The sequence below is a fragment of the Hibiscus syriacus genome, unplaced genomic scaffold (genome assembly GCF_006381635.1).
Source record: "Hibiscus syriacus cultivar Baekdansim isolate YM2019G1 unplaced genomic scaffold, ASM638163v2 tig00005294_pilon, whole genome shotgun sequence".
In the NCBI taxonomy this organism is placed as follows: Eukaryota; Viridiplantae; Streptophyta; class Magnoliopsida; order Malvales; family Malvaceae; genus Hibiscus; species Hibiscus syriacus.
In genome coordinates, this window is record NW_024062052.1 from 1,103,880 (window position 1) to 1,130,305 (window position 26,426).

Sequence of the window (26,426 nt, forward strand, 5' to 3'; positions counted from 1 at the left end):
TCTCGGGGAATAATTTATTATATGACTAACAAACAATTTTAAATTGATCAATAGCTTAATTTAATAATTTAAAAAAGACACATCAACAAGTTGTTGGTCCGTGCTGAACTATAACAAGCTATCAATGGTACAAAATTATTTGTGTTAGTTAAAATAGAGATTGTTGAAAATTTTGCTTCTAAAGTAAAATCTATTGACACATAAATATATCATTTATAAAAATATTCATTTTGATCTAATGAGTGAAAATATCTCGATTCTCATAATTCTCTCTGTAAAAATTTCGCTGTATTGTAATTATCACCTCCTTTTTAGCTAACAATCTATTTGTTTGTTTATTACTATCATAATCAAACTGAATTTCCCATTAAATTGAAGCTGAATCGGCTTAAATGAGCCCACCAAGCATGCCCAGCATTTTGGGATAAGTGAAGGCAAATTTTTGGAATTAAAAATGAAATAGAAAATTAAGGACTTGCACGGCCCCATCAAGCAAATCACTTCACCCAGCTGGATTGGCCCCGCTATATCCAATGACGGGTCTTTAATTGAGTCATTATCAAATTTTCGGTTAATATAGGTTTAAATATATACAAGGTTATTTGTATTATTTTAAAAATTGTTTTTTTTTATTTTCTAATACTGATTTTTATATAATTTTTTTTGTTTTTTCTTTTAATTTCTATTGAATGTTAACGTCAACTATTACCCTGACAATTATAAAATAAAATAAAATAATTACACTTACAGTTTTTCCTATCAATTTTATTATTAATCTTTAAAAATAAAAAAATCATTATATTTAAACAATACATTCTTTCAATGATCTATTTTTACAGTTTTTAAATATTATATTAATAAAAAAATAAAAATATAGAGGATTAAAAAGTTGTATTCTTTTAGCTCTCTACATACAATCAACCTTTCCTGTTAGAGATCCAATTACAAAGTGAAAGCATCAACGAGCTGAACTGAACTAAAATATAATAATCGATTCTGTTTATGCATTTATAGTACAATATCTCCGGGACACAAGAAAGAAATACAATACGAAATCTGGTAACAAAACCCAGAGATTATTTGTATTTTTCCTCAAGTAACTGACAACTGTAATATCAAATTTACTACGATTAAACCTTTCTTTTAGCAAAATTTACCTCAAATAGCGGTTTCAAGAAATAAATAATAGATTAAGCTCCTAAAAATCTGGAATTACAATGTTTCTTAATAACTTTAATCTCCAAGTGCCTCATAAAATGTGAAACAAGCTGTGGAAAGCATAATAACTCTCTTTCACTAAGAATTGCCGCAATACAAAGAAACTCCAAGTAGGAAGCTCACTCGAATTTGTCATCTCACTGAAAACATTTTTTTCCCTTTGTGGTTCATGCAAAATCCAAAATCAAAATCCAAAATCAAAATCAAATACCTGTTAAGCTTAACAGAGGAAGCCTGAAACTTATCATGACATCTTCATCTGGATTTGCTTATGAATAAAAACAAGAAACTCGACATAAGATGGGCCACCTGCATTCTTGTCTTCAACCATGCAAGATAAGAACAGCATTCCTGAAAATGTAGCATTGAATCATGAGAATGCCATAAACATAATTGCTCTTCTTCTAAAATGGAAATTGATTATACACAAATTACTCTTAACAATAAGAAACCCGCAAGTGTAGAAGCAATTTGCTTCGCTGTCACAAAAGTTGAGGCAAAAAAATCTCGGACAACCATTAAACACCTTACTCGCACTCTCAAATTACAAAATTGAGAAAAGTTTATATGATGCCATGTTTAAAAAATCCATGGCTATTTTGGTTGAATATTCCAGATATGATAATTTATTTTTTTTTTTGATAGGAATAGGAGGTCTCATTAAAAACCTCCCTCATAGTTGCCTCTTGATAAGAGGCAACTAGCGGAAGGAGGAAAAGAGTACCTCAATATATTAGTAAACCCGAATTACATAAAACTATAACTTACAAAATCACCCGAATTAAAATACCAAACATAACCGCTAACAGTAAGGACATTCAGCCTATCCCCTCCTTAGCTAACTTGTCCGCCTCCCAATTACAAGCCCTAGGAATCAACCTAACCATAATATCCCTACCCGAAATTACATCCCCAATTTCCCGAACCAAAGAACTGAAGAACGAAGGAGCCTCAGTAGGCCTGAAAATCCAATCCACTGCAGTCTTACAATCACTTTCGAGGATAAGTCTTCCCTTCGACGCCCAGTCCGAATGTAGAAATAGATCAATTCCTTCTTTAATGGCTTTTAACTCAGCAAACAGAGGAGGACCAGGTCCGACAGGCTTAGAGAAATAGATAACGGTAGAGCCATTCGAATCTCTCAACAGACCTCCGATTCCACCCTGCAAACCATCACTTCTAACTGCCCCATCCACATTGAATTTATAAAAATCCGGTGGAGGTGAGTACCAGCACAGATCCTTCTTCTTCTTCTGAAAATTGACTGCTAAACCATCTGCCAGCCTTGGATCTCCTATTAGTAGATCTACCTGGATGTTAACATCAGGAAATTTAGCTAGAAACCATTTGGCCAGCCTGAATCTGCAAATGAAGAACAGTGTAGATCTCTCAAAATTCCATTTTTCAAACACCACTAGGTTCCTAGCCTTCCAAATGGACCACATAACAACACCCGGGATGAAATTCCAAATAGAAGAAGAAGCCTTCAAATCAGACCATGAACTAAGTAGAGACGGGGGATCTTTGGGCAGAACAGTAATAACCTCCCATAAATTGATGAACAAATTCCACAACTCCCAAGCTACAGGACAAAACATAAATAAATGATGAATTGTTTCTTCCTCCTTTTGGCATAAAGGACATAATAACTCTTCCAAAGGAATACCTCTTTTCTTCAATTCCACTCTAACAGCTAATTTCTGGTGAGATAATTGCCATAAAAATGTTTCAACTTTTGGGGGAGCCAATCCAGACCAAACCCATTTCTTCCACTGAAAATTTCCTCCAGAGCTTCGAATAAGAGCTGATCTACAGGCCTTAACTGAGAACAAACCATCTCCACTCCCTGACCAAATTAGGAAGTCATCAACAGCATCAATCAAGACAATATTATCAATCAAAGTCATTAGCGATATCCATTGATCCAATTCCCAATCACATAAATTCCTCCTTAGACAAATATTCCAACTCCAACAATTATTATCATAACAGCCAAAGTCCACAACTTTCCCCGTTTTGTTTATCGATAAAGCATAAATCCTAGGGAATTGTTCTTTTAAGGTGGAATTATTAGCCCAAATGTCATTCCAGAATTCGATTGATCTACCATTCCCCACTTGGATCTTGGAATTGGACCTTAGACAATCCCCAATATCGTCATTTTTCTCATAATTATTCACAATTCCTCTCCATATCCATGAATCTTGCGGGTTAACAGCCTTATTAATTGAAAGAGACAAATTGGTAATATTGTGCTTGCAACAGATCATCTCCTTCCACTGAGAATGTTTATCATTTGCAAACTTCCAAACCCACTTCCCCAGAAGCACTCTATTCGCCATCGACAAATCCAGGACACCCAAACCACCCTCCTCGTACGGTTGACACACAATTTTCCAATTCACCCAATGAATCCGCTTCTTCGAGGGATCGTCCCCCCAAAGGAATTTAGCCATCAAAGAATTCAACTTTTGATTAATCTTTAGGGGGATTTTGAAGATAGAGAGGAAGAAAATTGGCAAGGACGACAAAACAGACTTCACTAATACTAATCTTCCTGCCATCGATAATGTTTTTGCTTTCCAGCCCTCTAATTTGCTATTGAACTTCTGCAGAACTGGTTCCCACAACATATCCGAATTTCTGTAAGTGCCTATCGGTATACCAAGGTATGTCATAGGAAGAGCCCCAACACCACAACCTGCGAACGTAGCCCATTCCTTTAGAACCTCCTCATCCATATTAACACCAAATAACTTGCTCTTTGATAAATTAAGTTGGAGGCCTGCCATTAAGCCAAAAATCCTCAAAACTCTCCTAATATTCATAATTTGAGCAGAAGAGTCCCTGCAGAAAAGTATTAAGTCATCTGCGAATTGTAGATGCGTCAAATGAAACTTATTTTCCGCCCTACCAACACTGAACCCTTCAAACAGAGCACAATCAGCAGCCTTAATCAACATTAGATTCAATAATTCCCCAACAATATTGAACAGCATAGGAGATAAACTGCAGCCTTGTCTTAACCCTTTCCCCATCTTGAATTCATTGGTCGGAGAACCATTGACAAGAACAGAAATTGAAGCGGAGGAGATACACAACTCAATCCAAGAAAGCCACCTATTTCCAAATCCCATAATTCTCAGGAGTCTCAACAATATCGGCCATTCCACCGAATCATAAGCCCTTCGAAAGTCCACCTTGAAAACAACACCTTTCCTCTCTTTTTTCCTCCAATCATCAATAACTTCATTAGCCAAGAAGACACAGTCCAGTAGCTGCCTTCCGGGAATGAAGGCAAACTGTGACGGACTAACCAGAACACTAATAACAGCCGCAAGCCTTCTAGCTAGAACTTTGGAAATTATTTTATACAAACTGCCAACTAAGCTTATCGGTCTGTAATCTTCTATACCTTCAGGATTTCTGGTCTTTGGAATCAACGTTAGGAATGAATGATTGACCCCGTGCTCCCAAATCCTTCCATTATAAAAGTCCTCGACAAATTTCATAATGTATGACTTCAGAGATGGCCAAAATTTCTTAAAGAAACCCATTGTGAAACCGTCTGGCCCCGGTGCTTTGGCACTGTCCGAGTGGAAGACTGCCTCCCACACCTCCTGTTCTGAGAATCTAACTTCAAGTAGCTTCTTTTGATCATCTGTCAATTTAGCAAAAGGCAAATTGATTTTGTCCACCTCTAGGGTTGTTACCGAGTTAAAATTGTCCTTGAAATAATTAAAAACAAAGCCTCTCAGCTGATCCGGTTCTGAAATGACTTCCTCAGCTACCTTCAATGAAAAAATGGTGTTAAACCTATTCCTATTCAACGCACACATGTGGAAAAACTTTGTGTTTCTATCCCCCTCAATACTCCATCTCACTCGTGACCTCTGCAGCCAAATACTCTCCTCCTTCCTATGCAAATTCCACAACTCCTTCCTCGCAACAATCATCAAGTCCCGTTCTTGAAAGGAAGTCCCCTCTTCCTGTAGCTTCAATTCCAGACCATTAATTCTGGATTCTAATTCAGAAATAGCATCGGAAAGTCCCCTGTGATTATTCCTTGGCCAATTCCTAATAGCCTGCTTAGTTCCTCTAAGCAGTGAGAACAGACCCCTACCACCAATACCCCTCCTTAGATTTGATAATGACGATTCCACCGCCCCAACAAACCCATCTTCCTGAAGCATGTAATTATAGAACCGAAACGGCTTAGGGCCCCAATTATTGCATTCTTCTACCAACAAAACTGGATTGTGATCCGAAAGGGATTTGGGAAGCATTTTTTGGATCACATTTGGGAACTGATTTAAAAATGATCCACTAATCAAAAATCTATCCAGCCTTACCCATGTAGTTGACTCTCTATTATTGGACCATGTAAATCGCCCCCCTACTAGCGGTAAATCCATCAAATTTGAAGACTGAATAAAAGATCTAAGCAAATCCATAGAGTGCCAATTCTGAGTAAACCCACATTTCTCCTCAGGGTCTAGATAAGCATTAAAGTCCCCCCCCAAGCAGACCGGCAAGTTGATGCTTTGAACAGCACATAAAAATCCCTAAAAAATTCCTCTTTATCAGCCTCTACTGATGGACCATACACATTGATAATGACACATTCAAAATTGCTCATCTTAAACTTCCCTGATAATGCCATAAATCTACCACTGTTAATCTGTGCACTAACCTCAAAGTCATTCTCATTCCATAAACATATTAAACCTCCTGCCGAACCATCAGCTGGAACAAAACAGCTGCCTCTGAGCAGATTACCCCCAAGCTTTCTTGTTAATCCACTTCTACAGACATTCAATTTTGATTCTTGAAGTAGTAAAATAGCCGGCTTTTCTCTAAGAACCAACCTCGACACTGCCCTGATTTTTTCAGACTTCCCAAGCCCCCTAATATTCCATGTAATAATTTTTAGTTTTGACATTTAAATTAATAACATTCAACACCAAATACAATCCACAAGGTACGATCAGGAGGCCTTTCCAATCCCCAACAATTCCATCTTGAAAATCTCATCCTCTACAATTTGATTCCCCCCTATAAAGGAAATTCCCAGCATGTCACAGACTTCCCTAGTATGTTCCGCTTCCTGCCTGGCTTGAACAGAGTCTTGAGATGGCTGAGACACCTCCCTAACGTATTCCACTGACTCCCTGTCCGTGCTACCAGTCACCCTCCTATATATTCTATCATGAAATCTTACTTCCACTTCACCTTCCGAACATACACTACCCGAATGACAAGGAGCAATTCTGAACCTTCTCCTATTCATTAGATTTGTTGATCGAGAAAAGCCCTGACCAGAATTTTTTGTAGACTCCAAACTGCTCTCCTTATCTAAGAATCTACCCTCCACCTCATGGTCAGCAGATACACTATTCCTATCCATGTCCATTTGTCTATGAGAATTTATCACATTATCCTCAATTATACTCCGCTGCTCAATAGCCTGCTCTTCGATCAATTCGACGCCCTGCTCAGCTTGTACCAATTCCTTCTCCCCCCTGAAATTATAATCACTTGCCTAGGATTATCAACTTCTACAGGGACCAAAGGATTGACTAAAATGTTATTGGGCTGGAAAATTAGTTTGTCTCCAATCCTTTTTACGTTATATGCAGGCCCAGAAGGACAGATTTTCATAGTAGAGTTTAGGGGAGACTCATTAACATCAGATTGGTTTTTTTCATCGGGAGAAGAACTTTCTCTCAGACCTAGTCCCACGTGACCTTCCACTTGGGCAGACCTATTTTCCACTAAACCTGACAGCCCACAATTGGACTTTCCTGCATTTGACTTTCTTGAAGTAGCCTGACCCTCAGTACCTCCATTCATACCACTATTATGACCATTATTCAGCCAAGAAGTAACTTTATGCACAGAAATCTCTGCAAAATCTTCTCCTTCAACTGCTCTTTCTGGAACACAGTCCTCCTCTGACTCGGAAAGGACAGAATCCCTGTTCACCTTGTTTGAAAATTTCTCTTCCATCTTCCTCCCCAGTTCATTCGGCTGGATCAACACAGACCCCATGAGAATCTTAACTTTGAAAGATCTACCATAAGAACCTACAATGACCATTTCTGGAACATCGAAGGGACTCTCCACCCTTAACAAAACCTTCGCAGACGAAAGGTCGTATCTCATCTTTGATTCTTCCTTAAAACAAATGAACCTTCCCCAATCCTTAGTGAGCTTCTCCAAGAAAGCCTCATTCCAGCACAATAAGGGCAAACCACACAGTTCTATTTGGCACAAAGCCAAAGGAACACCATTCTCATTAACTGCTGGAGCTAACCAATCGAAACACAAGGACAACACTTCCTTCTTGTTTTCCCAAGCATAAGAAAATTCATCCACAGAATTAAAAGTGATGATACAAGCCTTCCATGCATAACCCCATCTCGACACCTGAATTCCCAATCCCTCTATCTCCATGGCTTCCTTTGCCGACTCATAATCATAAGTTGGTTTCATTATTCCTGTTAATGATCGTTTCACCCACTTGAAATTGTCTGTCGCAATATGCATCTCCCACACGTTCTTCACACCAGTAGCATTTCGTTTGCTGCCCTCCACCAACATCTCCGACTCTTGTTCTCTTCTCTTGTTTACATCAGACCTCGCTACTTCCTTATACGTTCTGCCATCCCTGAAGCTTTGCATCGACTTTGCCTTTAGCCCATTTGAAACCAACTCCTGCTCTCTTGACTTGAACCTCAGCATACTCTTCCCATCATCAACCTCCTTCTTAGTTCCCTTCTGATACTTAGCAACCCCTACCGATAATCTCCTCCCATCGAACCATCTCCCATTCACAGACTGGATAGCTTTTTCCCTACTTTCCTCATCAATAAATTGGACAAAAGCGAATGTTGAGGACTTATACTTTGATTTCTCTAAATACCGCGGAATGAATATTCTCACAATCTGACCATAAGGGCTAAAAAACTCTCTAAGGACTCGTCTTGAAACCCTCTTACTAAGATTGTCAATGAACACTGTCCATTCCTCAGTAGAGGCAATGGACTTTTTCGAGTTTTCTCCACTTCTCTCTCTACCTATCTCACTCATTTCTTTTGTTATAAAGTGCAGATATGATAATTTATCAAATAGTCACAAAGTTTGCATGAGAAGTTCAATGCACTGACCTGATGGATCCCCCTTCTTGCACAATTTGAAGCTGCAAAAGAATATCAGGATACAATTGCATTAAACAGTCAAATATACTTCACTTTTTCTATTAAAGAGATGGAACAAAAACCATTCTTTTAAGGGCAAAGTAACACCAAGGTAAGAACCATAAAATCATACCGAAGGTAGGAACATCTTTGTTGACGGATCACATTTACAACATCATTTAGCTTCTTTGATAAAGGATTGTCAAATTGCTGCATCACAAACTAAAAATACAATGTTGGCAACAGACAGTGTCAGTAGTAGGTAGGTGAAAGGGTCCAGACACGGGATAATGCTGACAAATGAAAAACATATTATGGAATGGACACCAAAAGCTCCATAAAGTTTTCTTCTTCTTCTTCCTTTTTACCCCAATCTTTGCTTTCTACCATACTGAGAGAAGATAGCCTTACCCAATTAGACAAAATGGAAAAGCTCCAAGTTCATTCATTTCAGCTATATACTATTCAGTCATAAAACACAACAGCTTTCAAGACTCTTCCCATTCAATCGAAAAATCACACATTCCATAAATAACAATGGGAAATTCAAACCTTTAAATGGAAGGAATTTGAAACTTAGCGTGCAGACAAAAAATCATTATAAAGGGAGTTTAATAGTGATTTCAAATCAAAACATGGACGAGGTCTATTTAATACATACCGGGCCATTTGAATTTAGTATTTAAATGTGCAATTTACTTTAAAATAAATACGGAAACAGTTATTTTCAGTCAATATAAACCTGAAAATGTCTGGAGAAACAATATCAGGTCCTCAACACTTTCCTTTCGTGTGATTATGATCAGAATTCACATAATGTCTCTAATAATGAACAAGGATAATAAGAAACACAAAGTAAAACAATGTACCTGAGTGGGGCCTTCATCAACTGAGGTGAAGCCAAAAAGTTGTTGCACGATATTCGAATCCACCGAGCTCCCAAAATATATTAAAACATCCTCACCATTCTCAAGAAGATATATTCCATCATCACTGACATGTTCACTAGAAAGTGGGATTGTAGGAGGAAGAATAGAACAATCCCCTTCCTGTCCAACAAGCAGAAAATTGTCTGTTAGCATGGTTAAAATACTTTGGATCACAAGGCAACTAGAAATTTTTTACCTTTGAAATAGGGTTGTGGATGGCAAACATCCTGGGATAAACCAGTGGGACTGCCAGAGGGGTAGAAAGGGAGGAAACATAATTGAACCAGAAGGAACGGTCATCTATTCTGCCATCATTTCGCAACCCTGTACTCTTGATTAACGCTGAAGAAAGGGGGAAAATTATATTTATCACCATATGAAAAATATTTCAAATTTTTTCTTGAGAATACGACTTAGTTTCTACGACAGGGTTTGCCAAAATGGAAGAGAACATGAAGTTTGAAAATCGAGATTAACTAAAATAATAATAATGGAAATGAATGAGACACAACATCAAATAGATAATTAACAAAAGGAAATATTTATACCAAGGGTATATAGAGGAAGAAGCTTAAGAGCCTCAGGAAGAATAAGCTGTCCAGACGACGATACCGTGGCGCAAAATTTACGATATGAAAGCAGAGTGTTGATGCAAAGATTCGTCACTTGGTCCCTCACTTGCTTTAGAGGGGCTGTAGGAATTTCAATTGCGGCTGCATTCAAGGTAAATAAGAAAACACACACAGCACTGTCAGTATTCTTGCACATCAAACTAATGATTCCAAGAAGAATATTGCAATAAAATTCTTTGGATAAAATAACCAAGTAAATTCTCATCCATATAACATCGATCCATAAAGTGAAAAATAATGGCAACGTGGAACTTCAAGTCAAAGTTGGAAGAAAAGCAAACATTGAATTGGGTAGGAAGGTTACAAAAAATTGAAGTGGTTTCATGGTAATCATTACTTCTTTAATTCTGTGGGATCCAGTGGTTCAAAGCTTCAATAAGAGGTTAGCAGGCTGGAAAGGCTCTTCTTTGTCACTGGCGGGCAGGCTGGTTTTGATTAAATCAGTCCTATGTTCACTTCCTATATACTATTTGTCATTATTTAAGGTACCAGCTTCAGTATACAAGACCCTAAACTCTATTATGTCAAATTTTTTATGGGGTGGAGGAGGTGGGAGAAAGAAAATCCATTGGGTAAGCTGGTCCAACGTTTGTAAACCAAAAATTGAAGGAGGCTTGGGAGTTCCTAATTTAAATACGATGAATAGGGCTTTATTGGAAAAGTGGGCTTGGAGGTTTGCTATGGAGAGGAAGGCAGTTTGGAGGGAAATGATTTGCACTAAATACAAATTGGATTCTTCATTGATGCAGCTTGATAGTAAGGTTTCTCCTAAATCTTCTTGGATATGGAGATCTTTGGTGAATAATCATTTTAAAGCTGATTCGATGGGCTGTAGTATCAGAAGCAATTATAGCTACAAAATTGGCAATGGGAGGAATATTCGGTTTTGGCAAGACAATTGGGCATTGGATCATCCTTTGAGGGTCATGTTCCCTAGACTATTCTCTATTGCAGTGAACAAAACTGGAAGATTATTTCAGTTTGGGGATTACAGTTCTGGGGGCTGGTTTTGGAACGTCCAGTTGAGAAGGGAGTTGAATGACTGGGAATTTGAACAATGGTTAAACTTGATGGCTGTTATTTCAGAATTTTCTGTTTCTACTGATGCGGTTGATGGACTGTTGTGGAAGGGGAATGGAGAAGGGGTTTTCAATGTTAAATCATGTGCCAATCTATATTATTCGGGTATTTCTGATTTGGAGGAAGCTAATTTTTGGAAATCTATTGTTTGGAGGGGCATGCTGCCTCCAAGAGTGGAGACTTTTCTTTGGCAAGTTATCTTAAAGAAGCTGGCAGTGAAGACAGCTCTGGTTAAGAGAGGTGTTCAGGGCATAAATGATTCTATGTGTCCTTTTTGTAATCTAGAAGAAGAGTCTTCATCTCATCTATTTTTTTCATGTTCGGTTGTTTGGCCAATATGGACTAAATTCATGGGTTATTGGAATTTTCAGTCTGTTTTTCATGAAGATGCAAAAAAATTCCTAGTAGCATGGACTAACCTAAAGACCAACTCTCTGATGTGGTCATTTATCCCTGGAGTGGTCTTATGGACAATATGGAAAACTAGGAATTATATAGTGTTTGAAGGAGGGAAGTTTGATCGAGCAGAAATATTCTATCTAGCTAGGTGCAGGCTTGCTTCATGGTTTCTAGCTAGGGAAACTCAGATTTCTATTTCCAAGGATGCTCTTATTGCCGACCCGTCCTTAGTGGATTCTTGCTCGTCTTATACTAATCGGATTTCATCTAAGGTTCCTTGGTCCCCTCCTCCAGAAGGTTTTATTAAACTTAATGTGGATGCGGCTACTTCTAGTGATTGGAAGAGGAGTGGTTTAGGTGGCGTTCTGAAAGATAGTTCTGGTTCGATTCTCGGCTCCTTCAAAGACCCTGCTGGTCCGGGACCTCCAACTTTGATGGAATTGAAAGCTATCCTAAAGGGGTTATTTTATTATGAATCTATTCGCCACAAATTTAAAGAGAGATTGATTATCGAGAGTGATAGTAAGGTGGCAATTGGTTGGGTCAAGGATGTTGGTTCTTGTCCTGTCGTTTATGTTCAAGTTGTTAAGGAAATTATTCAAAAGCTTAGTGTTTATGAAGGTCTTATTAGATGGGTTAGTAGAACAGCCAATATAGAGGCGGATGTTCTAGCTAAGTCTGGTATTGGTTGAGTATTATGTTCTATTAAGGGCTGGTTCTTTTTGGCTTTTTATCTCTGGAGGGAGATTAGACATTGTATTACTTTGTAATGTTTTAAGATTAATGAACTCCTAGGGCACTCTTTTCCTCCTTCCGCTGATTAAGGAACTATTTTCAAGTTCCGTTAATCATGAAGGGGGTTTTTAGTGAGGCCTACTATTCCTATCAAAAAAAAAAAATCATTACTTCTTTAATCGTTGGTGTTTTTATGGGTTTTGTTCTTTAACAGTGATTTGTTGTCTTGTAATTTAACTTCGGGTGTTCCTTGGAGTTTGATTGCTATTGTTTTTAAAAAAATTTAGGTGATTCTTGTATCTTGGTGTTCTTTGGTCTGAATTGTTTTATGTTCTTTTTTGTGTTCCTAAGTGTCTTTTGGGGCTTTTTTAAGATGTCAATCAGGAATTGTAGTTGCTTTTAATTACCCTTTTGGGTTCTAATAAAAAAATTGGTCGAACCAAAAAGAAAACTTGCACAACCAATTCACCAAAAAGGGAAAAGAAAGTAAAGAAAGGATGTACAATGCAGAATTGAGTACCTTGTTTTAAGAAATTTGCGAATTGAGCATCTAAGTCAGCAGCACGGAACAAATTACTTAGCATATTTGTGCATGGCAAGGATAAGTTTGTGACTCGAATTCTTCTTTGCCCATAAACAGTGGTATACAGAAGGGCGCACTGGTACATAAAAGCTAGAATATTATAGATACATAAAAATGCTTAACTTGCCAATGCTAACAAATTACGTAAGAAACATCATGGGCATTAAAGATTCAGATACCATTAATCAGTACCTGAAAAGCACATTCAGAACCATCTTGTAATTTGTCATCATGCTTTAAGGTTACCAATATGCATTTGTCACAATCAATCTGCATAACAGAAAGGACTGATCATGGTTTGAAACAAAAATAGATAAAACACCCAAAATCTGCTCAAGCAGAGCTTCGCGATGTCAAAGTCCTAGCAGAAAAATGTGCAAATATTTCCTTTGAACAATATTACCAATTCATGAGCTACAAAACCATGGCTCGTGAAAGCACAAAACTACTTACATGACAAAGGGAAAATGTTGAATAAGGAATATCACATTTTGGAATTGGTTATTTCATACTAAATATGAGAATTGATGAGGAGCTTTTAAGAAAAGATTGCAAGACGAGTATCTTGCTCTGACCCGGTAACAGCTTAATTTTTTTGATAAGATTTGAAGGTCTCTTTAAAAACCTCCTTCTTGATTAATGAAGCTTGTAAAGAAGCTCCTTAATCATGGGAAGGAGGAAAAGAGTGCCTTATAATTTCATTGAAGAAAATAAGAATTACAACCTTGGAAAGAAAAATCCAAGAAATACCCTTACAACAATTCTCGAGCCTTAAAACCGAACTATAGAAGTGAACAACATAATAATCAACCTATACCAGCCTTTGCTAGAGCATCGGCATCCACATTAGCTGTCCTTGCAATCCATCTAACAACCCCCCCGACGGTTTTAAGACACTCAACAATATCTCTAACAATGAAACCATAAACAGCTGGACATGGGACAACCTTATTGATCCAGTCTACTGCAACTCTGCTATCACTCTCTATGATCAACCTATCTTGAACTCTCCCTAGGACAGAGGTAAAGAAAGAGATACCCCTTTGGATAGCTTTAAGTTCCTTCAATGTTGGAGGTCCAGAACCATCCGGTTCCTGAAAAGAACCAAGGATTGCACCAGAATGATCCCTCATAAGACCACCCAGACCTGATTTTTCCCAATCACAACTAATTGCTGCATCCACATTCAACTTGATGAAACCCGTAGGGGGAGGTAACCAAGGGGTTATGGAAGACTTCAAGAAATTGTAGGACGAGTAAGAATCCCCTATAGAAGGATCAGAGATTAAGGAGTCCTTAGGAATAGAGACATCCTTATTCTTTGCTAAATACCAAGAGGCCAGCCTAACTCTTGTTAAGAAGAATAATTCAGTCTGATCGAGCTTCCCCCCTTCAAAAACTATGTAATTCCTGAATTTCCAGATTGTCCAAATAACAGCCCCTGGAATGAAAGTCCAAATTACCGAATTAGATTTCAACTCATCCCAAGCAAGAAGAAAATTTTTTGCTTCTGCAGAAAACACAGAACTAAATCTCCAGAAATTTAGAAATTTATTCCACAAAGACCACGCAACCGAACAGGAGAAGAACAGATGCGAAGAAGATTCTTCAACCATTTTACAAAGAGGACATAAGCCATCCTCAATACCTTGAACTCCTCTTTTAACCAATTCGGATTTAACTGCAATTTTTTGAAGCACAATTTGCCAAACTAATGTTTCAACTCTAGGGGGAACCAATCCTCTCCAAACAATCTTGTTCCAGAAATGAGTCTCTTCTGAAATTGAAGCACAACTCTTAATACAAGAACCGACTGTATAAACCCCATCCCCACTGCCTTTCCAGATCAATCCATCGCTAGAATCAATAGATATAGAGAAAGAAGAAATGATGCTCACCAAATTGCACCATTGTTCAAGCTCCCAATCGTTTAAATTTCTTCGAACTTTAACATCCCAAATCCAACCCGAAGAAATAAATTCCCCGAACTCACAAAGTTTACCGAATTTATTAGTTGACAGTGAAAACAGTCTAGAAAACAGCTTAATTTTTCTTTATAATCATGTTACAATGCGTTGAATACCTCAAGCAGGAAAAAAACTATTATTGTGAAACTCTTCGAACAGAAGGAAAAAAAAATGAAAATTTGCACACACAGGTCAGCCCCACACAACACCTTCAAATATCTCAACTCCAGTCAAATACCAAGAAACGAACCACCAGGAAGAAGCAATAGATCAAACTCAACTCATTCATTTCCCTAGCTCATTCATATTGCAATTATAAGATTGATTTAAATCACAAATATGAGAAAATATAAAATCATTTTGTTAAGTAGTTAAAAGACAATCGACTGAATTTCAAACACCAGGGAAAATCAGTAATAAATTATTCAAAACATCAATCCCCAAAATGAAATATTATTCACCAGGCTAGAAGCCCAATATCCCAGATACTTGATCCAAGTAAATTTTCTAACACGGTTTTTAGCAAGGATTAGCTAATCATCCAACTTGAGTTCAAAGCTAAACATTATGCAAAAAAAAACTTTATAATTTCCTTAGGTTAACCAACCAGTGCAAGGAGTTACGATCAGATTTTTGAATCTTTCTTAAGTGATTAAATAATAAAATAACTGTGGTTCAGAAGCTAAAGCAAATTAACGAGAAATATAAGACCAAGTATTTTTCAAAAGGAGCACAAACCCCAGGTAGGTCAATGTCTGTTGGAATGCGTCTGCAGAAATTTCCAGAGTAATCATGAACTTGAATACCCTACAAGTACACAAGGGGTAAACATATTAAAATATGGTCAAATTATCATCATAATCCGATAAAGTCAGCTATCAATATTTCGCTTAAGAAACAGAGCAACACAGAAACATTACCTGGCTGCATCTTACACGCATGACAGCCTCAAAACCTTGGGGCCTAGTGATGTTCCATCTAAGGTCATTGTAGAGCTTTGCGGGATCAGATACAGCAGAGAAGGGGTAATAATAATACACCTGGAATTTCGAGAAAATGTGTTGCAAAGTAACTCTTCCATTCAAGAAATAAATCCGTAACCCTGATACTGAAGGCCTCATACATAGAGTTCGACAAGTAGAGATTTGACTGAATAATATATGGCATCAATATAGTCAGGCTTTCAAGTTTCACCAAGTTATGCATCGGACTCGACATTTTATTGATTAGTACTCTACTGGGGGAAGCAAACAAGTGGGTGGGGGAGATGACACCAGCGCTAACAAATGACAAGGGAGTCATTTAGTTTATCACACAAAGAGAGGACTAAGTAAAGACTTCTTAACAAACAAAAAAAGGGAATAAGCCACACATCCGTCATATTTTTACTGCTCCCTATAAACTTGAGATGCACCTCATCCATAGTTTACCAATTACCACTGTTTAACCAAGGAAACTCAACAACCCCATTCATAAATTATTTGGATGTGGTATTGGAGATTCGGTAGCACAGAGTCAGAGACTCAGAAAGATCAGAAAATCTAGCCTGTTCTGATTTCAGTAACAATTTTGCATTGTGAGAACTGACTTAAGCGCAAATATGTCCAATAAGCACCGACATACAAAGATATAGAAGTACCATGCAACATTAATTTTAAAGCACAGCCACATGCAAGGTTTGCCACTTGGTGCACTTTACGAACTTCAAAGTAGCTGGTTCACTGAAATGCTTCATCATGAGCAGGAATTGGAGCTTAGCTGTATTTTAGTTAACAAGTGGTATTTTGGATGAATTATAATAGAAAATGTAATCCCTCGTTTACGTATGTTTCACATTTTATTGAAAATTGGTCGAAATATTTTTCTTTACAAAATTTCATAATTTTAAATAATAAAAAATACTTTTAAAAGATTGAATCTTAACAAGTGTACACAGAATATTATATGCTGATATGTTTTTAAAATTAGAGAAACTTAAAATTTCAAATTAAGAAAACAGTGCAGACTGCAGATGGAATTCAATTGAAGCAGAGTAACAAACAACTTCACCATTTTTATTCATGTATTACATTATCAGTCATAATATAGGGTTCCAGAAGATAATAATTTGTATTACATTATCAGTCATAATATAGGGTTCTAGAAGATAATAATTTGTATTACATTATCAGACAGTAAAACAAAACAGATAAATAAATAAAAATAAGGTAAATATCATGTTAATACCTGGCCTCCAGTAGTTCTTGGGATGACAGAGATGGAAGCAATGTCTACATAACTCTGAGTAGTTAAAAAGACATCAACACAGACCTGCAATGTATTGCAATAGAAGAATATGCGGGGGGAAATCAGTCATAATATAGATTTATCTAACCAGCATGAATTTCAAAAAGCATCCACTAGGGAGATTTTTATTATCACATCATGATGATATCAAGGAGAAAAAAAATTACTGTTAGTTTACCTGATACTCAGCAAATTCAATTGCCATTGTCTTAAGAATTTTGTCAGCTGGTTGCAGTAATTTATGAGCTTCCTAAACAAATAGAAATGGAAAAAGAAATCAACACAGAAGCAAAATTCTATCTTCCATTGGATATGAAATAGTTCTTATTTCAATCGCAATATTATGAATTATAATAAGAAAATATATCACCAGAGATTCAACATGAAAGAACAGAAAATAAGATAATCATATCTGAAATGCTGATCAATAGTTGGCAAATTCATTTATGAATTTTTTTGGATGAATTTATTTTAATTATTTTTTCTTCTTTCTCTCAGAAGGGGACTCCCACACATCCACTGTCATGTGAAAGTCAAAAATGCATTACAAAGATGATCGTTAGATATAAGTACCATAACCATCCCAAAAAGTGCCAAACTTTTTAAAGCCTACCAACCACAGAAAAAAAAATACAGGAACTAAAAGCTTAGTCTAGCCTTGCAACAATATCACTTTTTGGTTAGAAAAACTTGAATCCATGCCAAGCATGATATTGAAAAGAAGATTACCAATATCTACATCTAGAAGATCAAAGAAGCATTTCTACTAATAAATCAGAAAACAGATTAATCAGGTTCATAATAATAAATCAAATTCTTACGTGGTATGTAACCATTCGAATATTCTGAATAGATGATAGAATCAATTGTAGATGATAAACAGATAAAGCAGGTTTCAGAGAGGAGATGCAGCAGTTACAACACTGAAGTTGGACAAACAAACAGAAGATTCCACATTTTTATTTTTTAGTTGCAAGTCTGAAGGTATAACAATATCTTCATTTAAAAAACTATACTTGGGGGGAAAGAGTTTTAAAAATAGAATTGCACAATTATTCAAGTAAAATTAAACATAGAGAGGAAAAAAAATTAAAAGCCATATGCAAACCTTTTCACTAGCAGAAATGTTGGTTCTCCCTTCAGCCTCCCTAGAAGAAAGGGCACCAATACCAACTGATGGCAAAACTGTCAATAATATATACATGTTAATTAGATAACTATAGGAAATGATACAGTAATTTGTGTGTATGAGAGCTGTATGACAAGCCATTCCGAAACATACAAATGTCAAATAGGTAGACAAGAGCTTGCCTGATTGAAATACAAGAAGCTTCCCTCCAGTACTTTTCATGGCCAAGAATGCAGCCTGAAATATAAGCAGAACACTGAGATATCAAAATCTACACTTTAAATGTACATGAATTGTTGTACACCCTAATTATGACCAGGCACTATTAATTTTTCAGGAGACCAAACTTTCCAAAAATCTCCAAGAAAGCTAAAGTTATTGAACATAATTTGTTTAAGCAAAAGAGAGAGTTTTTTGCCAATCAAAACTTGAACAAGTTCCACTTTTTGTTAGTCATAACTATGACAAAAATGCATTTGCTTAACGAGGAAACAGACTAACCCATGACAAAATCCTGAAGTTCTAGACATTATGTTGCCCCAGTGATAGGATCAGTGGGGTTGAGTGGACTAGAATTTTATCTGTTAATTTATAGTACCAACATGAAATAGCTTACCTTGATTGCAGCACCAAAACATGACTCAGCAGTTGTACTAGTCTGAAACATTGTAGGGAAGTTTTCAAGCAACAGCTCTAAATGTTGGCGGCACTGAATCCTCAGAATAAAAAACCATAGTCAGCAGAACATATTTGAGAAATCTCAAGTATGACATGATAACTTCAGCCACTGTTAAATTAAGAACTTGTAAACTTCAATAAATATAAGGGAAAAATTCCCAACTAAGCACTAACCTCAGAAAGCTGAACAATGACATCTGTTTCAAGAGGAGTATAGACCTCTTGTATGTCAGGAACGATAAGCATCAACGGCTGCAAATTGAAGACATTAAAATCAGGTAAAGAATAACTTCAAGAGGTTCTTCAGTAGATTACATCAGAGAAAAGGATCATATAAAACAAATTTCAAAGAGATATCAGTGATCCATAAAAAATGAAACCTGGCATGTTAATGCCCTGTTATTCTTTCACTTTCCATCTATGTGGGAAATTAACTTTCCCACCAATTATCAAGGGAATTACCTTCCATTGTTTATGGAAAATAACCCCAAAGGGAATGGTACAATCCAAGGAAAGTGCACAAATTTTTGCATCCCAAACGTTGGAATCACATTCCAACTAATTAAATTCCTTGGAAAGTGTGAACTTTCCATCATACCAAATGCTACCAAAAGGTTGAACAAACCTTCTTGTACCAATCCCAAACACATTATTAGCAACATGTATGTTGTTTATATACCACTTACACCACTCTTATATTGATCCTCCACTGATTAGTCCTAATCAATTAAACCTTACTTAAGCAGATAACAAAACCATGCCCCAATATTTTTTTTGATAGGAATAGGGGGCCTCATTAAAAACCTCCCTCATAGTTGGCTCTTGTGAAGAGGCAACTATCGAAGGAGGAAAAGAGTACCCCAATATATTAATAACCAATACTTACATAAGATTACAGTATACAAAATAAGCACCCGAAATAAACATAACATAACCACTATAACAGTAAAAACATTCACCCTATCCCCTCCTTGGCTAACTTGTCTGCCTCCCAATTACATGACCTAGGAATCAGCCTAACTATAATGTCTCTAGCAGAATGTTTAATTTACCATTATGTCATCAATGAAACTACTTGAAGAAATAAATTCTTGAAACCTCTAAAAAATATTAGAATCTTCTATACGTCACTATTGTTAAATTGACTTCCCTTTCTAAAATAGAAAGCAATCAACAAAATGAGACCACAAAAAAGTCTTCTACCCAAAACAATAGTTGTCTGAAAGAGGGAATGTTAAATGAAGCAATGATTACTGACCTGTTGCAGTGCCCGTTTCAAATTATAAAAATGGATTGTTGAGTCAAATGTTGCTATTCCGACTAGAGTTCGGGGACCTTCCTGCAATAAGCAATTAACACATACATGTTTTGAGAAGAAACCATTGAACGGAATGGAAAGGAAAGATCAAGACCGCATATCAACCTCCAACTCAACAAACATTACAGGCATCGATTATTGCAGACAAAATTTAGAAGACTTGCATTATCTTTAGAACACATTGCAAACGACAATTAGCCATGCCTGAAGAACAGCCATCCTAACTTGGCCAAAATCATAAAATCGCAAGATTTACCACCACATTCAATGGAAATAGTCCATTATATTCCCAAAACTATGTGTAATGGAAACACACAATTGAAACACATTTGATCTATCACATAAATTGAAAACCCATTTATGATTTTCTTAATAAATTTTCAACTAAAACCCATATCTGAAAAGATATTCATTTGAAGAACAGGAAATACAACTGACCCAAATCGATAATCCATACTAGATTTCTCAACTAAAACATATACACTTAGAATAAATATTAAAACCTTCGACCATGAACACCGAAACTGACTTGAAGGTTCATGTGGAGCCCTTGGCACTTGACAACCTCAATTATGTTACTACAATAGAATATTTAAATTTCAACTTTTTTACAGCACAAACAGCATACAGTAAAGACAAAAAGAAATGCAACAGCCACAGAATGTTGCACCAACAAAGTCACACTTCAAATTGAAACTTTTTCTTCGATGCACAAACAGCAAAATATTGAGAGAACATAGAAATGCAATAGTCAAACAATGTTATATCAACAAACAGACTCAAAGACTCATGTGGAGCCATTCCCACTTCACAATGTCTAATTTGTAACTAAAACGAGAGTTTACATTTCAATTTTTCTCTTTAATGCACAAACAGCTTACTTTCAAGAGAACATAGATATACAACATACACAAAAATATTGCATCAACAACAGTAACTCTATGCACAAACAGCAAAATATTGAGAGAACATAGAAATGCAATAGTCAAACAATGTTATATCAACAAACAGACTCAAAGACTCATGTGGAGCCATTCCCACTTCACAATGTCTAATTTGTAACTAAAACGAGAGTTTACATTTCAATTTTTCTCTTTAATGCACAAACAGCTTACTTTCAAGAGAACATAGATATACAACATACACAAAAATATTGCATCAACAACAGTAACTCTAGTACATCCTACAAGAACTAAGAAAAACAAAAAATGGGACCAGCAGAAGAAATGCATCTTGAGGCTAAGTTGAAACTGAGGAAAGGAACACTTCAGTAATAACTTATCTAGGAAGAGTTACAATAAAGAAATAAGCCTTGAGATACAATAATGCCTACGGAAATTCTTACATATAAAAAGATGGGTCAAACTTATGATGTGTTCAAACAATGAAAACAAACAGTAAAGAACCACATTTCTAGAGATTTAACAGTAACAAATCCTGCAGATAAACTTGACATTAATTTCAAATCTTTTACAATCAATGATTAAATAACAATAATAGATCAAACCACAAACCACGTCTACTGATAAACTGTGACAACAAGAACAATAGGGGAAATGAACAACTAAATCAGGGGCGGATGCACTAAGCCCCCATAAGGATTATAATGGTAAAATTTAGTTTAATATGATAAGGAAAAATGGAAAAAATAAAATTTTTTGCATACTCATTATTTTTAAGAAAAGAATATTAAAATTTTAGACCCCATTCTTAAATTTCTGGATCCGCCAATGAACTAAATCAATAAATTACAACAAGAAAGAACTAAAAGCCATCCATTCTAGAAATTGACATGAAACTCACAGGAAGATCAGTAATAACTTGACTAATTGCACTGCAAGCTGCAGCAGTGGCACCAGTCTGTACAGCATTCATGGATACATCAATTAGGAAAAAATACACGGCTGGCATTGGATCGCGGACCTGGAATATGAAATTTATTCAAAAGAATGAATTATACTCTGACCCAATTATATAACAAAAGACACAGCATTGATGAAAGAATAAAAAGAAACAAGTTCAAAAATGCCTTCCATAAACCCCTGGGCACAATAATTTCATACAACTAAATGGTACCAAATGTTAGCATATTTTTGAATTGTTTAAATTATTTTCTCACTTCCTTTCTTTCTTTAGGCTCATCTTAATCTTTTGGTTATTACCCGTGGAATGCAGGATCACTCAAAGTTGTAAAAGAACAGATTCACTTGTCTTAACTCCTTTGCAACAGGATAGCAGCCAATCAAGAAGACATGGGATAAAACTAATATGTTACTAACTTGAGCTAACCAAATGTTAAATAATAATGTTATTTATACATTATCCAAAGATGTGTGCATTAACAATTTCTACGTAAGCATTTAAGAAGAGAAGAGAAAGAGATGTAACCGGAGTTAAATAAAGTAGAAATATACATGTATCAATTTGAAATTTACGAATTTATAAATTTCAACAAACCATGTACTCTTTTGAAGCAACAAATTCAACTGTTCCTTTACAAAGTTCAGGCCTCTCATCAGCGTCTCTACGCCGGCCATCAGGACCAAGGTTGCAATGGTAGTCACGGGGAGTATCATCAGTAAACCCTGAAAGAATATAACATAATCAGTGATGTTGTCATCTTCTACATTAAAGTAACAAAATCAGAGAGCTGAAATAGACAAGCTCAATGTGTGGTCATGGCATTTATCAAACATAGAATAAGAATTTATATATATATATATATATATGACCAGAACATAAGTGGCATTTATGTGCAAAAAAATTAAATGCAAAATTGATACCAGCATAATAAGAATAGAAGAACAGATCACCATATAATCTAAGGGACCTATAGCTGACAACTAAGATACTTGGAGAGTATTATTACATTTCAAACATAAATTTTAGTTCAAGAGCTTCCTAACTAAAGCTCTCAAATAATAATCATACTGTTTGATTCCCTAAGTGTAAGAATAATTAATCATTTAAGTTTTATAGAAATTAACACATGCAACAGAAATGAATGAATACAAGAATAATTAAAAGCCCTAAGATATTGCCGAATGTGTAATATGAAAGAACAAGATAAATAATACTGACCGCATAAATTGCAGATAAACTTCCTTCCCTGATCAATAAACTTCATGAAAGGATTTATGTACCCTTTGCAACGAGAACATCGAACAGGACCACTTTCCCCAAAATCCACAACCTATAGAAGAAATGTTAAAAAGATGATGAGCACACAATTTTTAAACTTCACAGAAGGCCTGACAGATTGGATAGCAAATTAGAAGTACAAATTGCTCAGGCATTACTTGAATAGGATCCTCTGATGGATGAGGGAGGGCCATAGGTTGAACTAACAAAGCTAGCTGCATTCCAGAGGTTGTCAAAAGGTCGGCCGTGCAAGGGATCTGTTAAAGAAAAATAAAAGTGAACAAGAGCATAAAACATCACGATGAGTACTGATGGGCAAATTGCAGCACGAACTTCATTAAAATATACGCAATTACAGAAAAAGGAAGCTACAATAAAATTGTATAGTTTGATATGACCTGATTGAGGGTACATCTCACATATCGTGGACTACAATTCCCAGTGTCTCTGACAATGTAATCGCTTGTAGCAGGCTTCAAAAGATTACAAGTCATTAGGATAGATAACAAAATTCAAATTGCAACTACATAACAAAGCAGTGATAGCAGTGTGCATACATTCAATGGCAACCTAGAAGAAGAATGATGAACCTAAGCTTAAATAAAGATCTAAAGGAATAGCCAAATTAGCAAATTCCAGGTGAATTGAGTAATTTTCTTTCTATTCCTATGAAATGACTATAGATTTTACCGGTGGAGGATTTGCCGAGTTGCCATGGCGAGTTTCATACATGATAGGTGTGGCACTTGGAACAGGCCTTGGAATTTGATTAGGATCAATCTTTGACGACCCTGACATAGGAGCTCCAGGTTGACCCATGGCAGGTGGAATCGTAGTCGCAGCTTGATTTGGAAGTTGTGGCATTCCATACATTCTTGGAGGTTGGGCATGTGTAGCGCCAGGAATATGAGGAGGTTGGGATCCCTAAAGCAATTAAAAACAGTCAGAATTCAAAACATTGATATAGAAGCAAACAAAATGCAAACCCACTACAGCCAAACCACACAATTCTGGTTAGAATTTTCATTGCCTCAACACAATTTCAACCTAACTCGGAGCTTTAAAATATCCATCTAGATCAAAATGCCATATGCTAATTGATCAAATTCAACCTGAAGAAATAAATAACCAACTTCAAATTGGTTCGAGCTAGAAGATATGTACACCAGCTATTGGACCAAACATCCAGGTCATTTGCTGTACTTTTAATGTAATTACTAAAGTGCAGGGCTAAGATTTCTACAATGGTCATTCAGTGCCTAATGTAACAACTAAAGTATAGGGATGAGATAGCATAAAGAATAGGAATACAATCAATGACTTTTATGCCTATACCGGTTGCTGAAGGACCAACTCAACAACAAAATAATCAATGATTAATTCCGACTGACTATACTTCTTTATAGGAAGAATCTTGAAAGCGTGCAGTTTTGAATACTAACCTGCTGGGGTTGCATCGGCCACGTCTGTGGTCCATAAGGAGAACCAGGAGGTGGTGGTCTTGCCTGAGGCACAGCTGAAAATGGTGATGCTGAAGGCAGGGGAGGAGTTAATGGGGAACTAACAGCTGAACTTCCCCAAACAGAATGCATGGTTGAAGCCTGAGCAGGTGGCCTAGCTGACATCATAGATGGTGGAGGCCCAACAGGGGGTTGTGAAACACTTGCAGCAGAAGGGAATTGGGGTGGACCAGGCAAAGCTCCTGAGCCAACTGCAGGTGGCCCATTACTCAAAGGACCAGAAAGTACATTTGACACTGGCACGGCAGGGCCACCAGTAAAAGGTGAAGATGACACAAAAGAACCCGGGCGAGAACCTGCAGGTGGTGGTGCAACAGAGACACTAGATACACCTGAAGATGGGAAGGCACCAGAAGGTAGAACCGCACCACCTGTAGATGAAGGCAATGAAGCAGAAGGAGGTCTAGCCCCAAAAGCGGGCAGGTGACTAACAGGTGAACCAACCGGTCTTCCTGGGTGTACATTCGCAGGTAATGTGGATTGTGGTGGTCCAGGAGGAACCACTGCAGGTCTTCCCACCATACCAGGTGGTGGTCCGGGACGTGAGGCAACTGGAAATCCAGCAGAGACTGAAGATTGAGGGAAGGGTGCTTGTTGACCAAAAGGTGGAGGTCTAGGACCAGAATTGGGCATAGTAAAGGGCCGATTTAGGTTCAAATTCTGCACGTTATCGGCTAAGGAATTGGGATTGGTTTGATGATTAGGATTAAAATTAGGCGGTGGTGGTTGCTGCCGTGCATTGGCGCCGGATCTAGGTGCCCCTGGAGGCATTGGAGCAGCCATGATTTAATCAAAACAAAATCCAATCCCCTCTTACAATATCCCTTTCCTTTAGATATATATTTTATAACACGATCAAAATCTACACAAATCCAAAACAAAACAATAATTCTTTAACATTTCTAGGAGAATAAAAGTCTATAACATTATGATCCCAGCTTAACCAAAAAAATAGATCGAGCGAAATAACACACAAGGAAATAAAATTGAGAAGAGAGAATTGAATAAAGTACCCGTGAACAAAAGAAAAGATGCGTCGGATCTGCTGACCGAAGGGAACAATTAGCTAAGATCTGAATGATGTAATTTATATGGTAGGGTTTTAGAAAGAGGGAACGGAAAAATTAGGGGTTCCTTTTGGAGGATCGACCGGTGGATTGGGATTTGGTGAAGGACGGGAACAAAAAGGGTAAACAGAGATTGACAAAAAAATAATATATCTTCATTTTTCATTCCATCTTTGACAGTTACAGACTAAACAGTTAGATTTACAATTTTCTTCTGTTTATTCCCCTTTTTTTTTATTAGGGCCGTGTTTGGAAGTTATTTTAATTTATATAACTCAAATCTCAATTATCTTCTATTCTTATTTGAATCACTAAAATTTGAAAAAAAAACTGTCGAATTACTTTTATTTTAATCACTCTGAATTATTTTATTATTTTTTCTATGATGTGGCATTTTATTATTAATTTATTAATATATGTGTCATATATATAGGATTCAAAAATGCTTACGAAAATGCTTCTACATTCGAAGTTGATGCATGATGCATAATCTATGAGGATTATTATTGCGCGTGTGATGTACATCACATGATCTTTTGTCCGTA

At 36.6% G+C, this 26,426-nt stretch overlaps 1 protein-coding gene across 2 annotated transcripts; it reads right to left on the minus strand.

Annotated features, from left to right (window-relative positions):
• Positions 1-1,375: 1,375 nt before the first annotated feature.
• On the minus strand, positions 1,376-26,021 carry LOC120199090 (protein transport protein Sec24-like At4g32640). 2 transcript variants are annotated; one of them, XM_039200296.1, is made up of 25 exons: positions 25,828-26,021; positions 24,737-25,676; positions 23,985-24,218; positions 23,693-23,767; positions 23,453-23,551; positions 23,235-23,346; positions 22,611-22,738; positions 21,957-22,076; positions 20,094-20,174; positions 19,010-19,087; positions 18,774-18,866; positions 18,340-18,394; positions 18,137-18,213; positions 17,207-17,278; positions 16,969-17,052; positions 15,663-15,782; positions 15,481-15,549; positions 12,968-13,045; positions 12,713-12,851; positions 9,895-10,059; positions 9,543-9,688; positions 9,287-9,466; positions 8,551-8,639; positions 8,388-8,419; positions 1,376-1,569 (listed from the first exon to the last, which is right to left on the minus strand). In XM_039200296.1, exons 2-25 carry the CDS (start codon positions 25,595-25,597, stop codon positions 1,463-1,465), a joined length of 3,294 nt encoding a protein of 1,097 aa, XP_039056227.1. In that variant the 5' UTR covers positions 25,598-25,676; positions 25,828-26,021; the 3' UTR covers positions 1,376-1,462. The 2 variants fall into 2 exon arrangements, with proteins under 2 accessions (XP_039056227.1, XP_039056228.1); XM_039200297.1 differs by having other exon boundaries at positions 24,737-25,687.
• Between the last annotated feature and the right edge of the window lie 405 nt (positions 26,022-26,426).

Bases quoted from the DNA above. Each gene is read 5' to 3' on its own strand.
- LOC120199090 (XM_039200296.1), bottom strand. From the start codon at position 25,597: ATGGCTGCTCCAATGCCTCCAGGGGCACCTAGATCCGGCGCCAATGCA. The intron at 24,219-24,736 runs GTTAGTATTCAA...TAATTGCTTTAG, and splicing joins GGCCGATGCAACCCCAGCAG to GGATCCCAACCTCCTCATAT. The intron at 8,420-8,550 runs GTATGATTTTAT...ATTCTTTTGCAG, and splicing joins CAAAGATGTTCCTACCTTCG to CTTCAAATTGTGCAAGAAGG.